This window comes from Piliocolobus tephrosceles, chromosome 5 (genome assembly GCF_002776525.5).
Source record: "Piliocolobus tephrosceles isolate RC106 chromosome 5, ASM277652v3, whole genome shotgun sequence".
Classification (NCBI taxonomy): Eukaryota; Metazoa; Chordata; class Mammalia; order Primates; family Cercopithecidae; genus Piliocolobus; species Piliocolobus tephrosceles.
In genome coordinates this window covers 96,993,357-97,007,012 of record NC_045438.1, presented here as the reverse complement: position 1 = coordinate 97,007,012, position 13,656 = coordinate 96,993,357, and the positions used below count along the sequence as shown (strand labels likewise).

The following is a 13,656-nucleotide window of genomic DNA, read 5'->3' as shown; positions in this document are numbered from 1 at the left end:
GGTTAGGAGTTCGAGACCAGCCTGACCAACATGGTGAAACCCTGTCTCTACTAAAAATACAAAAATTAGCCGGACATGGTGGCAGATGCCTGTAATCCCAGCTACTTGGGAGGCTGAGGCAGAAAAATCACTTGAACCCAGGAGGCGGAGGTTGTAACAAGCCAAGATCGCACCACTGCACTCCAGCCTGGGCAACAAAGCAAGACTCCATCTCAAAAACCAAAACCAAAACAAAACAAAACAAAACAAAAAAAAGGCAAAAAAACAAAAACAAAAACCCATAGATATTATTAGTGGGTTTTGGGCCGGGCACGGCAGCTCAGGCCTGTAATCCCAGTACTTTGGGAGGCCGAGGTGGACGGATCACAAGGTCAAGAGATCGAGATCGAGACCATCCTGGCTAACACGGTGAAACCCCGTCTCTACTAAAAATACAAAAAATTAGCCGGGCATAGTGGCAGGCACCTGAAGTCCCAGCTACTTGGGAGGCTGTGGCAGGAGAATGGCGTGAACCCGGGAGGCGGAGCATGCAGTGAGCGGAGATCGTGCCACTGCACTCCAGCAGGGGCAACAGAGCAAGACTCCATCTCAAAAAAATAAATAAATAAATACAAAATAAAAAAGAATTATTACCGGGTCTTTGTGCCTCTTTCTCTGATCAGGTTATAGGATTTTTTTATTTTTTATTATTTATTTATGTATTTATGTATTTATTTATTCATTTGAGACCAAGTCTCAGTCTGTTGCCCAGGCTGGAGTGCCGTGGCATGATCTTGACCTCAGCTCATTGCAACCTCCACCTCCAGGGTTCAAGCGATTCTCCTGCCTCAGCCTCCTGAGTAGCTGGAATTACAGGGCACGTCACCATGCCCAGCTAATTTTTGTATTTTTAGTAGAGATGAGTTTTCATCATGTTGGCCAGGCTGGTCTCTAACTCCTGACCTCAGGTGATCTGTCCACCTTGGCCTCCCAAAGTGCTGGGATTATAGGCACGAGCCACCACACCCAGCCTGGCCAGGTTATATGATTTTAAAGAGATCATGCCTTGACCACCTTTTTAGACTCTGATGCTGAGTACAGGCCCTGGTACAAAGTTGATGTTCAGTAAGTGTTTGTTAAATTGGACCAAATCTGACAATCTTGATATTTCCCTATCCTACTCACTATCCTATTCTTCCCTTTGAATTCTAGTTCAGTGTTCCACAACTTTGGCACTGCTGAGGCCAGATAAATCTTTTATTTAAGGGTGCTGTGAGCTGGAGGATGTTTAGCAGCATCCCTGGCCTCTGTCCACTAGATGCCAGTAAGCACCACCTCCTGTGTGACAACCAAACTATCCTGACACTGCCAAATGTTCCCTGGAGGGAAAAATCCACCACCACCCCAATTGAGAACCAACTGTTCTAGTTGAAACAGACATTTTTTTTTTTTTTTTTTTTTTTGAGACGGAGTCTTGCTGTGTCTCCTGGGCTGGAGTGCAGTGGCCGGATCTCAGCTCACTGCAAGCTCCGCCTCCCGGGTTCACGCCATTCTCCTGCCTCAGCCTCCGGAGTAGCTGGGACTACAGGTGCCCACCACCTCGCCCGGCTAGTTTTTTGTATTTTTAGTAGAGACGGGGTTTCACCGTGTTAGCCAGGATGGTCTCGATCTCCTGACCTCATGATCCGCCCGTCTTGGCCTCCCAAAGTGCTGGGATTACAGGCTTGAGCCACCGGAAACAGACATATTTAAAATCAGTTCTCAATTTCACAACCAACTTCCGGAAACCCCACGGGGTAACTCCACAGGGTCTCAGCATTAGAGCTATTCCGTTTTAGTTTTCTGTTTGCCCTTCAGTTATAAGGAGGATTAAGTTCTCTCTATAATTACATGATATGTTCATTGTGAGTGAGTCATTTCTGGGGCCTAAAATAAAAGAGAGACTGCTCCCATTATCTTTTTCCCAGATCTCCACTTCCCTTGTTTAGGAGTCGGTGACCAGATAGAGACTGGTGGGGAAGCCCATGTTAATGGGTGGCTGATATTATCTGAGATCATCAGGAATTACTAATTGTATTTTTATATCTTCCAATGATTTTTTGTAGTCTTTTTCTTTTCTTTTCTTTTGAGATGAAGTTTCGCTCTTGTTGCACAGGCTGGAGTACAGTGGTGCAATCTTGGCTCACTTCAACCTCTGCCTCCTGGGTTTAAGCAATTCTCCTGCCTCAGCCTTCTGAGTAGCTGGAATTACAGGTGCCCGCCACCACACCCAGCTAGTTTTTGTGTTTTTAGTAGAGACAGGGTTTCACTATGTTGGCCAGGCTGGTCTTGAACTCCTGACCTCAGGTGATCCACCCACCTCTGCCTCCCAAAGTACTGGGATTACAGGCGTGAGCCACCGCACCCGGTCAATTTTTGTAGTCTTAAAGAGACAGTCTATACGTGAGGTTTTCCCATTATAATAGCTCCATTCCCTATTACAAAATCTTCTCCCCAAGAACTTTCCAAATTTCTACAAATGTGATTTTCAACATATTTTAGAGAACTTGTCAAGCATTGCTGAAATATCATCATCATCAGAAATGTAGAAAAGGCAACTTTCCCCCCTTTTTGAGCCTTGCTGCTTTATCATAAAATAGGACTCCCCATCCTTTGGAAAGTATTTGAAGATCAGTATTTTCCCTCTTTCTTCAGGCCCTACCCAACTCCTCCCAAAGGAAGAAGGGGTGACTTACTTGAAAGTTGTATTTGGAATAGGGAACTGGATATGTGCAGCCCAGCCCTTTCGTTTCTTAGTTTTTACTCTGCCTGTCATACAATGATACACTGTGATCTGAAGGGTCAAACTCTTCTGCAGGATCTCTTAATCCATGTAAATAATTCTGGAGAGGAAGATGGGAGCATTACTAATTGGACGTTTGACTGGGAAATGTAAAGAGATAGTCATTACATGGACATCTGGAGAAAAAAACAGCACATGGAAATACCAAGTGTTCTGGGGCCCCCTAGGTGGAGGGTAGACCTTAGCCTTTTTACATCTATCCTTGTAGGGCTGCAGATCCAGACTTTAGAATGTAGAGGCTATAAATTCTTCTGCTATGAAGCATTAGTATGTGAGGTTTTAGGTGTCAATTTTAAGTTTTGGATGTAAGAATAACATAGGTAGCAAAAGATCAGCTGTACCAGATGCTGTTTCTTGTTATTTTGTTTGGAACTGCATCAATCTCCTAAAAGAGAACAGAGGTAGTCTATTTTCTTGGCTCTATGTGGCTTGTCCAGAGACTCTGAAGATTCTGTAGATTCATTAATCATAGATACTATATGTACATGGCTTTTGGTTTTCAGGATCCAAGCTGTGGTTCGGTATAGAGGAACGGGTTTTATTAAATGACTAGTGAAAGTAGAATGGGCACCTATTACTTTGGAAATGTAGATTTTACTTGGACGAGGTGGAAGGAAAATTAAATGAGATAATCACAACACCAAATGCCAAAAATTTACTAAGGAAAGAGTGTACCTGGAAGTCTTATTCTAATGAATAAAGTTAGTGGAGAAGTACAATAACTTGAGGAGAAATTTCAATATGTTTTAGATAAAAAGGCATGATTCAGGAAGTGTTTTTAGCTCTGTTACCTGCAAAGGGTTAACTGGAGAAGTATTAAGGAATTGAGGAAAAGAGAAATCTACTTAAAAGAAAATATGAGGTCTTTTTTTTTTTTTTTTTTTTTTTTTTTTTTTGAGACGGAGTCTTGCTCTGTCGCCCGGCTGGAGTGCAGTGGCCGGATCTCAGCTCACTGCAAGCTCGGCCTCCTGGGTTTACGCCATTCTCCTGCCTCAGCCTCCGGAGTAGCTGGGACTACAGGCGCCCGCCACCTCGCCCGGCTAGTTTTTTGTATTCTTAGTAGAGACGGGGTTTCACCGTGTTAGCCAGGATGGTCTTGATCTCCTGACCTCGTGATCCGCCCGTCTCGGCCTCCCAAAGTGCTGGGATTACAGGCTTGAGCCACCGCGCCCGGCCGAAAATATGAGGTCTTAAAGACCAAACTAGATTTACACAAAGGGGAAATGGATCTAAGTACTTCTAAAAATAGGGATATTAAAATGAAAGGTATTTCAGACATTGTTGAATCAGAATGCGTGCCCAGAGAAGATAGACAGGAGAGCCCAGAGGACAGAGCAGTGTGACTTTCCTCACAAAGAAGGCATTAGGATCCAGGAAGGGATTGAGGAGAACACTGTGAATGGACTGATAGTCTTTTGTGAGCTCAAATGGGGGCCCTTCCCTTAAAGACTGCAACATCTATTCAAAGTGGTTATATAAAATACGAACAGATTTAAGAATCGAAAACTGGGAAGATCAGGGTAAGATATCTGAAGCATTATTTGGTGAGTTTCGGTGTCTCAGCTGTTGTAGATGGAATTGCCAATGTTTATTTATTTATTTAGTATTTAGTTACTTTTATTTTTTTTGAGAAAGAGTCTCGTTCTGTCGCCCAGGCTGGAGTGCAGTGGCGCAATCTCGGCTCACTGCAACCACCAAGGCCTCCCAGGTTCAAGCGATTCTTGTGCCTCAGCCTCCCGAGTACCTGGGATTACAGGTACCTGCCACCACGCCCGGCTAAGTTTTGTATTTTTAGTAGAGATGGGGTTTCATTGTGTTGGTCAGGCTGGTCTCAAACTCCTGACCTCAAATGATCTGCCCGCCTCAGCCTCCCAAAGTGCTGGGATTACAGGCATGAGGCACCACGCCCACTGGAATCGCCAATATTACTGGGGCCCTGAGTGAACATACTCAAGAAATGTTGGGATGTGGTGTTTGAAGGAAAGATGAGACAAAGAAAAGGGAATTTAGGCAGGACAACATCAGATAAGTCTAAATGTGGGTGTGGTGTAATGGAAAAAGGCTCTTTAATGAAGATTATCCAAATTAAGAACATGAAAATAGATAAGATTTAGGTTTAACAAAGAATACTCTTGGCAGACTCAGAATTCTTTGATTTCAGATCTCTCATTGAGGGAGCCCACATAATGTAGAATATGGAAGGCAATATTAGAAAAACAAACGTCTAGGAGCACTTGAAGAAAATCACTAAAATGCTGAAGCAACAACTCAGCTGAGCCTTCCTACACAGAAAAGTTGTGGCAGAAGAAATATTTTTGTTGCCTTGAGTCAGACAAGTTACTCAAGGATTGAAAGTTCAAACATGAAGGGAGGCTAAGTTCTGAGGAAGAGTAAGGTCTGATCCCTTCTGGGCCTCAAATTACACAGGCTTCAGAAGGGTAACCCTCTAAAGCGATGGGCTTCCTAGGCTTAGCAACAGGGCCCAAAAAAAGAAAAAGACCAAAGAAGTCTTAAATACTGAGATGGGAAAATTGAGTACCTAAAATGAGACCTAGGCACTGAAGAGGTCACCACTGCAAATCCCTAGACTTTACAAAAAGACAGGAATGTTTTGAATGCCACTCACTGAGGCAAAGACAATACCTGCAGACAGGCTCCACCCAACCTCGAGCTTGCCATTTCCCATAATTATTAAGCTGCTGATGACAACAGGCTCTGGTAAGAGCAGATTTACCAGAACCCTGCTATGGCTGAAGATTTTCTCTATCTACCTTCCTTCCCTCAAACATGCCCTAAATCTCTGCTTTAGTCTCTGGTAGGAGTAACATGGAACTTCTTTATACTGAGTCCTAGGGTCAAGGAATATCATTTTGCTTGAGAAAAATGTATCTTAGTGCTAAAGAATCTCTTGTATTTTTTAAATTTATGAGTGTGAAGTTGTACTCTGATAATTGCATGTGTCCTAATAATTCTTTAGATTCTTCAGAAAAAAGTAGACTCTAGGGACTTCAGGATATATTAATACAACTTTGAAAATGCCAGTGAGTCCAGGTTTTTTCTCACTAAAGGGGAAAACAAAAACAAACTCTACCCAGACAATCAATTGAGATCCCACTGGCTAAAGCTAAGCAGAATACAAAATTAGGAAGGAAAGAAATGAAAATGTTTTTCAAATTTTGCTTAAGAATTATGAACTCTGATATCCCAGACTTTAATTTACAAAGAAAGGCAGAGAGATTTAATATTTGCTGTTTAATTTTTCCCCAGATATTTGGCAAGGGAAAAAGGTCCACTGTATTGGGTTCATTGCTTAACTTCTTGTGAGTTCTACTGGATACCCCTGCTGGGCCTAATATGGTATGGAAATAAGAAAGAGCAGTGAGTTTTGGCTTAAGATATAATATGGCTTCTAGGAAACAAGAGCTAGAGACTACATGCTCATGATCCCAGGAGGCTAATGGAACAGTGATGTATCACAGTTCCTGCCTCGTGAATTTGCAAGCAGGATTCTGCTCCTAGGTAACAATAACTTGACTGTTAATTTCAAAGGGTTAACAGACCCAAAATTTGTAAGTGGTGGAAGGAAATCTTTTCTCCTTCTATCATTTTATTTCTCTCCAAAATGGACTTCATTTTGGCAGTATTAGGAAAAGTATTTTCTGCCCTTTCTCTCTGCCTTCTCACTCACTTCTCCCCAAAGGGGATACGACTCTTTAGACTGTTAAGAGGAGAAAGGAACCATGAAATACGCCCAGCTTAGCCAGTTCCAGAAGGACAAGTCACAGGGTGAGTTCTGTTCTGATCCTCTGTCCCTGAGTTAGGAATATTTAGGTCAGGCCTACTTTCTAAAGGTAGGTCGGAAACTCCTCTCTCTGTGTTCAGCCCGTAGAACTCAGTGGATTGGAGGCAGTAATCCTGGGTAAGTGTGTATTCTCTGCAGACCCACCTCTCCCTTGGTGGTGAGGGTGGGGAATGTCATCCCAAGCTCTAGCCTTGGAAGAAAAGAACTCAGAAGCCCAAATGAGACCATTTATCCAAGCTGAGTTCTCTAATCCAAGTTATTATTATTATTACTATTATCATATTAAATACATGTTTTTGACCTCTGTGTCTTTTACTCCTCAAATCTCCCCAAGTTTCAAACCAATTAAGGGTATAAGCAGTTATTCTTGAATCCCAGCAAATACTAATGACTAATACTTGTTGAGTACCTAGAATGTGCCAGAGACTATGTTAAGAGTTTTATAGGCATTGCTTTATTAAATCCTCACAGTAGTTCTGTGAGGCGGACACTGTGGTTCCTCACACCCCATAGTTGAGGAAACTGAGGCTTAAAGAGCTTACATAATCTGCCTATAGCCATACACATCTAGCAGTGGTAGGTTTCAGACATGAAAGTAGATCCAGCCTGTTGACTGCATCCTATCGTATAATCATCTCTTAACTCTTTAGGAAAAGATGAGAATAGAGCTCCAGTTTATTCTTGCTGCAGAAATTTGAAAATTATGGGACCATCAATCTGTTGTGAATGCTGTCTAAAGCAGATCTTATCTCTGAGAGTTATCAAACTGAGCTGCTCCAAAGGCTTGACATAAATTACATGTTAAATGTATAGTAAGTTGTTTCAGACTTTTAATTTCTGTTCTCTTTTTGGTTCATGACACTAATTTCACATCTGCAAATTTTTTAATATAAAGTCTGAAAGGTCAATGTGAAAAACTTGTATCCTAATCTGGCTCGAACTTCTACTACAATGTGAGAGTATTTTTTAAATGTGGTATTATGAGTAATGGATAACAACAGTCATAGCCCTATTAGAATTCCTTTCATCTTAAAGAATTGCCCTAAGCATTTCATTAGGATTTTGCCTCAATCACTATATTTTGGCCACTCACATTAGACCATTTTAATTATGAAAGAGTTTATAAAATTCGAAAAAAGTGCCTTTATAACCATATCAGTGATAAGATCAATTTAATTTTAGGTTACCAATTTTGTAAGAATCATGACAACTCAATGTTAAAACTGGTAAGCACTTCAAATTTTTACACATATCATTTCTTAGAAAAGTAAAATAATAATATACTGCAAGAGCATGTAACTATCAGAACCACATGGAAAAACATATTTCAGGCTTTGGTATGTTTAAAGAAAAGCTTCTACAATTCTTAACATTGAAGCTTATCCACTATAACCCTTGACTTATTTAATTACACTTTAATTTTACATTAGTGTATCATCAAAATTTTGCCTTTGAAAGAAAATGTTAAAGCATGTAAATGGAAGAATGTGAAGATATCTCCCTGAGGTTCCCTTCCAGGGGACTTGTTGGTGTCATATTTTTACCTCTGAAATCGGTTTTTCATAGACATCTTCTCCTATGGATTTCTCCTGGGCAAGAATGGCATCTCGGTGCAGGACCCGCAGCACTTTCTCCGGCTCCGCAGACCCGTAATGAGCCTCCAGAACCTCAGGTTTGGTTTTCTCCGTCTTCAGCATGTGGATCACATCTTCTCTGGCCTGTAATAGAAAGTGCAGCAAGATCAGACGATTGACAATGTAAATCACATCCTGGGCTCAAAATATCAACAGAGAGCTTATTGAATACATCCCCATCTTGTCAGGGCTATTGGCAAATTCACTGGGTATTCTGTTCTTTCCTTTTTTTTTTTTAACTAAAAGCAGATTGGCAACCAGATACTCTGCTTCAGGTTGCTAGGAAGCAGGCAAGCAGAAAAAAGGATTTGTGCTAATATTAACTACATAAAAATTGTTTTATCTAAGTAGCAATAATTTGGGATGGGGTAGGGGAGGGAGGCAAGCAGGGCTGGTCCTGGGATACTTAACCTGTTTCAGTGCATGCGAGGTCAATGACAGTCTAAAATCTTCTAGTTTTCTGTTGATGTTCTCAATGTAGTATTCAAATCTGGTTTAAAATAAAACCCTGCTGCCTCCATTCTAGTTATAACTTCATGTGTCAATTAACAAACAGCCTTTATTGGTGATTTCCTGTTTCTCATTAGGTGATTCCTTTTGCACAGAAACACATGGTTGAGAACTCATATGATGCTTGGATGTCCTTTTCAAATCTAATGTATCTAATGTATTCACAATAAAGGTGAAATTTCACCCCTTTAACATCCAGACTGTCAGTTAGATGAGTCAGCTTGGTAGGTCAGTTTTGTTTGTTTGTTTCTTAGCACAACGTATTACTGAAGCTTTCAAGAAAACCACGATTGTAGGCTTTATATCATACAGTCTGTGGTTCCCATCACATAATGCAAATACACCTGCTTATGTTTTGCACTGGTTAGTAGGGATGATCTTTCTACTTATGATGGAGCTGACACTTGCTGAATGTATTTCCATATAGGGACACACTTGGAGCTGTTTTTTCCAGTAATGGTGATGGGTAAGAAGTGCCCTGACTTCATTCCAACTTGTACTAAAGAAAAAGCTGGTTGGGAACAAAGTTTCAGCCTATGACAATGGAATAGAGTTTTCTCCTATACTGATGCTAACTGTGGGACTGAAATTATAAACCTGGTTCATTATTATAATATTCTAAAGAAGAGAGCTAACTAGTCAACTATGAGTGTTCACGATATGACCGTTATAAAGTTTGTCTTTCTTGAGGTTTCTCACTTTTGTTGCTTTTTCAGTCTCCAAATTAATCTAATTCCATATGGCTACAGAATAATTCATTACTGAGATGTCAATGAACTGGAATTTGCAGATTTGAAATGTCTCTGCCACATATACACATGTTCACTTCAAGACAAAAATGGAAAATATGAATTTTGAAGAACCTGGTGGTTTAGAATGTTAGTGAATGTTGAAGTCAGGAAATAGTTTAATGGAAAGGCAATGTGTCTCCATGCAGGTTGAAAGAAGACAAGCACAGATGCAGGGTCAAGTTAGCCTGTACACTGTGCTCATTAGAAAAAGGTGCCCACTTTATCCAGGAGACACAGCCCTGAGTCAGAGCACAGCTCACCTAGTGAGTGAAGAGCAGGCTGTCTTTTAGCCCTGTTCATCCTCTCTGCCAGGCACCATTGTGCAAGGCATAACTCCCAATCTATACTGAAGGAGCCTCAAGTTATGTAGATTGCTACTGGTCTTCAGGCAGAAAGTGCTCCTGTGTTCATCTGACATAGGTGAATATATAAAGCATGTTCTAAAGTAATGATTCACAATGCTGACTGTACTGAAGTCATTTGAGGAACTCTTAAAAAATCCCAAGGCCCAGGCCATTCCAGACCAACGACATTCTAATCTTTTGGAGAAGGACCTATATACATCAACATTTTTTTAAGGCTCCCAGGTGATTCCAGGGTTGAGAGTACTGTGCCACACTAATAGACTACAAGACATAGCAACTAAATTGAATACAAATCCTTGGCATCATCCAAAGTCACCTTGCTTACTTTAGTGCAAGTGCATTTCCTTTTTCCGATCTTAAAAAGCTGTCATCACCTTTTTCCTTTAAATTATCCTTACACCCTAGGTCAGTTTTTTGCTTTGACCAAATCCGAAAGAGACAAACTCATCTTTAAAGAAGAAACACCATACTGTGAATTTAGTGACTTATGTAATGACAGGAAAGGAAAATTTAGAATCACATTTAAAGTGAAAAAATGGCGATGATAGAAGGTTGGCAAGCTGGAAGTTCTTGATAACAAACTACTGTCTGTTTCTCATCTTTAAATCAGATGAAGTAAAGGCCATTTTCTAAAGTTCATTTTTCTAACATGTGAAATGTGAAGTCTTATAGAGCAGACATAGAATGTACTGTCCTTTGAAAAAATAAATAAATAAAAAATTTTAATATAAAAAATAAAAAAGAATGTACTGTTGTTTATACTGTAAATTGAGATACTGATTAAAAATTTCTGAAATACTAAAAGAAAAGGGCTTAGAAGACAGGGTAGTAATATTAAGGGCTGGTTTTTTTGATGTTTGTTTTTCTGTTTTTTGCTTTTGTTTTTGTTTTGAGACAGTCTCAGTCTGTCACCCAGACTGGAGTACAGTGCCACGATCTTGGCTCACTGCAACCTCTCTCTCCCAGGTTCAAGTGATTGTCCTGCCTCAGCCTCCCAAGTAGCTGGGACTACAGAACATGCCACCTTACCTGGCTAATTTTTGTATTTTTAGTAGAGATGGGATTTCACCATGTTGGTCAGGCTGGTCTCGAACCCCTGACCTCAAGTGATCTGCCCCCCTTGGCCTCCCAAAGTGCTGGGATTACAGGCGTGAGCCACTGCACCCGGCCTAAGGATTGTTTTTAACCTCTTCTTTTTGTTTTTACAGGTATGTATTTTCTAAATTTTCTACTGTAAATATGTAACTAGTTTTACAAAGAGAAACAAAGTAGTGCTTTCATAAAGAAAAAAGAAATACTTCATCATTCCTTATTCCCCATAAATAAAACAAAGGCAAATCATTTCATAGGAAGTTCTTTTTCATGCACCCAATGCTGAGAAAGCCACCTTCATTCTGGCTATAGACAGTCCCATACACAGTACCTAGGATTTAACCAAAGGAGGACGTAAAACAAAAATTGCTCAAGGATTATTCTATTCCCTCTTTTTGGCATTCTCTTGATTTCTTTCAGAATTATTTCAAACACACCAGTAAAGCCAGAGGTAAAACAGCCACTGAGCTCGGTAAGTGTACTGAAGACAGCATAGTATAAGGATTATAGGTTTTCCCACCTAAAATTTATTATGATTTAGTCACATTCTAACTAGACAGGTGAAGGAATCACAGCAGAACTATTTCCATATGGTCTTTCCACAAATGACATTCTGAAAAAGTGTTTGTCCTTAGTTATGGATAAAGGTAATCAGAAAGTGGCTGTATCAAGTAATGTTGAGAGCAACAATGTAAACTGTATCAAGTAATGTTGAGAGCAACAATCTTACTGCTGGTTTGCCCAAGTTTACATGGCTCGAGCATAAAGAAAATTAAATAAATCTTAAAGCTATCAAGCAAGTATGAAATTTAATGAAAATATAGGAATAAAATATATATCATGATAGAATGAGTCCAGCTTTGAAGAGACTCAAATAGTTTCCAATGTCAGCTAAGGTGTGTGATTTGTGCAAGCAGTTAACTTTGCTTGCATTGCTTGGACCTAATTTATCATTTATGAAGTTGGATCATAATTTTCTTATATATTTGTTGTTAGATTAAAATCAGATGTAAATATATAAGATGCCTAATATAAAACTTGGCATACAGTAGGTGCTGAGACAATAGTAATTATATACTATAGTTTCTGTTAGATCTCCATGATTAAATAACTTTTTGCTGCATGAGTAGAAAAGGAATTTTATAAGATACATTTTTCCCTAACCAAATATAACATGTAAAACTGATATTGTTAAAACTGTCTAGATATTTCACAATCTACTCTTAGGAATTTTTTTTCAAAAAGAAATTTCAAAATCAGAGCAGTCTCTCCAAAAGTTATTTAATCTCCCTGACTGTTTCCTTGTCTGTAAAGTGGGGACACAACCCCTATACATTATAGGGACTGTGTTAGGCTCTAACAAGATAATGCAAATAAAGTACTTTTAAAACTGTAAGCAGGTAGCTATTTCAGTTTAATCATTTAAGTTATTTAGTTTAAAAATATCCAAATATTATTGGTATTGATCATCTTGACCCCAAACTTCCTAATTCTCTTAGAAGACAGTTTCTTGTGTTCCAACTGATATCAAACACCTATTACTTTCCTTCCCCGAAATACACTTTTGCTTGAACTGTATTAATTGTGATATGCTACATATACTATATATTTCATCTTAGTTTAATTATCCTAGATACTAATTACTGAAGAAAAAGAGGTTATGGTGATATAATACAGTGCATTTATTTACAATCACAGTATTCACTATAAATTTACTAAAGCCTCTTTAATTGTATAGTAATAATCATGGGAAGAGGCCAGGTGTGGTGGCTCACGCCTGTAATCCCAGCACTTTGGGAGGCCGAGGCAGGTGGATCACCAGAAGTCAGGAGTTCAAGACCAGCCTGGCCAACATAGTGAAACCCCATCTCTACCAAAAATACAAAAACTAGCCAGGCGTTGTGGTGTGCGCCTGTAGTCCCAGCTACTTGGGAGGCTGAGGCAGGAGAATCGCTTGAACCCGGGAAGCAGAGGTCGCAATGAGCACAGTGAGCTGAGATTGTACAACTGCACTCCAGCCTGGGCGACAGAGGGAGACTGTCTCAAAAGAATAATAGTGATAATAATAAAATAGTAAATCAATAAAATTGTGGTATCTATTTAATCAATGTATTAATGAAGATGACTGTGTGATCACAAATTTATTTTACTATTTGAAACAAATGATCCAATTTATGTTAAAAAAAAGATTCTATATTTTGGGGAGAAAAGAACTTTACATCTCCATTTCTGAGAAACTTGTTAATTTTTCTATAAAAGAATAAAGTTCAAAATGTAAGAAAGCTTCTGCTCTTGAGCATTAATATTTTCACATAGAAATTTATCTAAAACAATTTGTTAAAATCCTAGCATGTGGGGAAGCTGCAAAATAGACCACTATATTTAAATACATGTAAAATGACCCAGAGAAGAATGCTTTGAAGATGACTCTACGTTCAACTTATTTACTCCTGATGATAGATAACAAATATGAGATTAGAGTAGAGAAACAGACACAGTTGTCACACCATTCTCTTCCATCAGACATAGTTCTTCTTTGTGCCAGTGGAGGTGTAGGGAGGCCAAGAACAAGGATGTTCCATAAATACCCCACAACTGAAACTGCACCAGGTGGAATAAGGGATTTCTCAGTTGACTGGAT

At 39.5% G+C, this 13,656-nt stretch overlaps 1 protein-coding gene across 3 annotated transcripts in view; it reads right to left on the bottom strand.

Annotated features, from left to right (window-relative positions):
* Positions 1 to 13,656, bottom strand: part of FILIP1 (filamin A interacting protein 1) — a 208,258-nt gene that overhangs the window by 66,522 nt on the left and 128,080 nt on the right. For all 3 annotated transcript variants that reach the window (XM_023219263.2, XM_023219262.2, XM_023219261.2), the window contains one exon: positions 8,168 to 8,341. In XM_023219263.2, the coding sequence (XP_023075031.1) occupies positions 8,168 to 8,341 (174 nt within the window). The remainder of the gene's footprint in view (positions 1 to 8,167; positions 8,342 to 13,656) is intronic.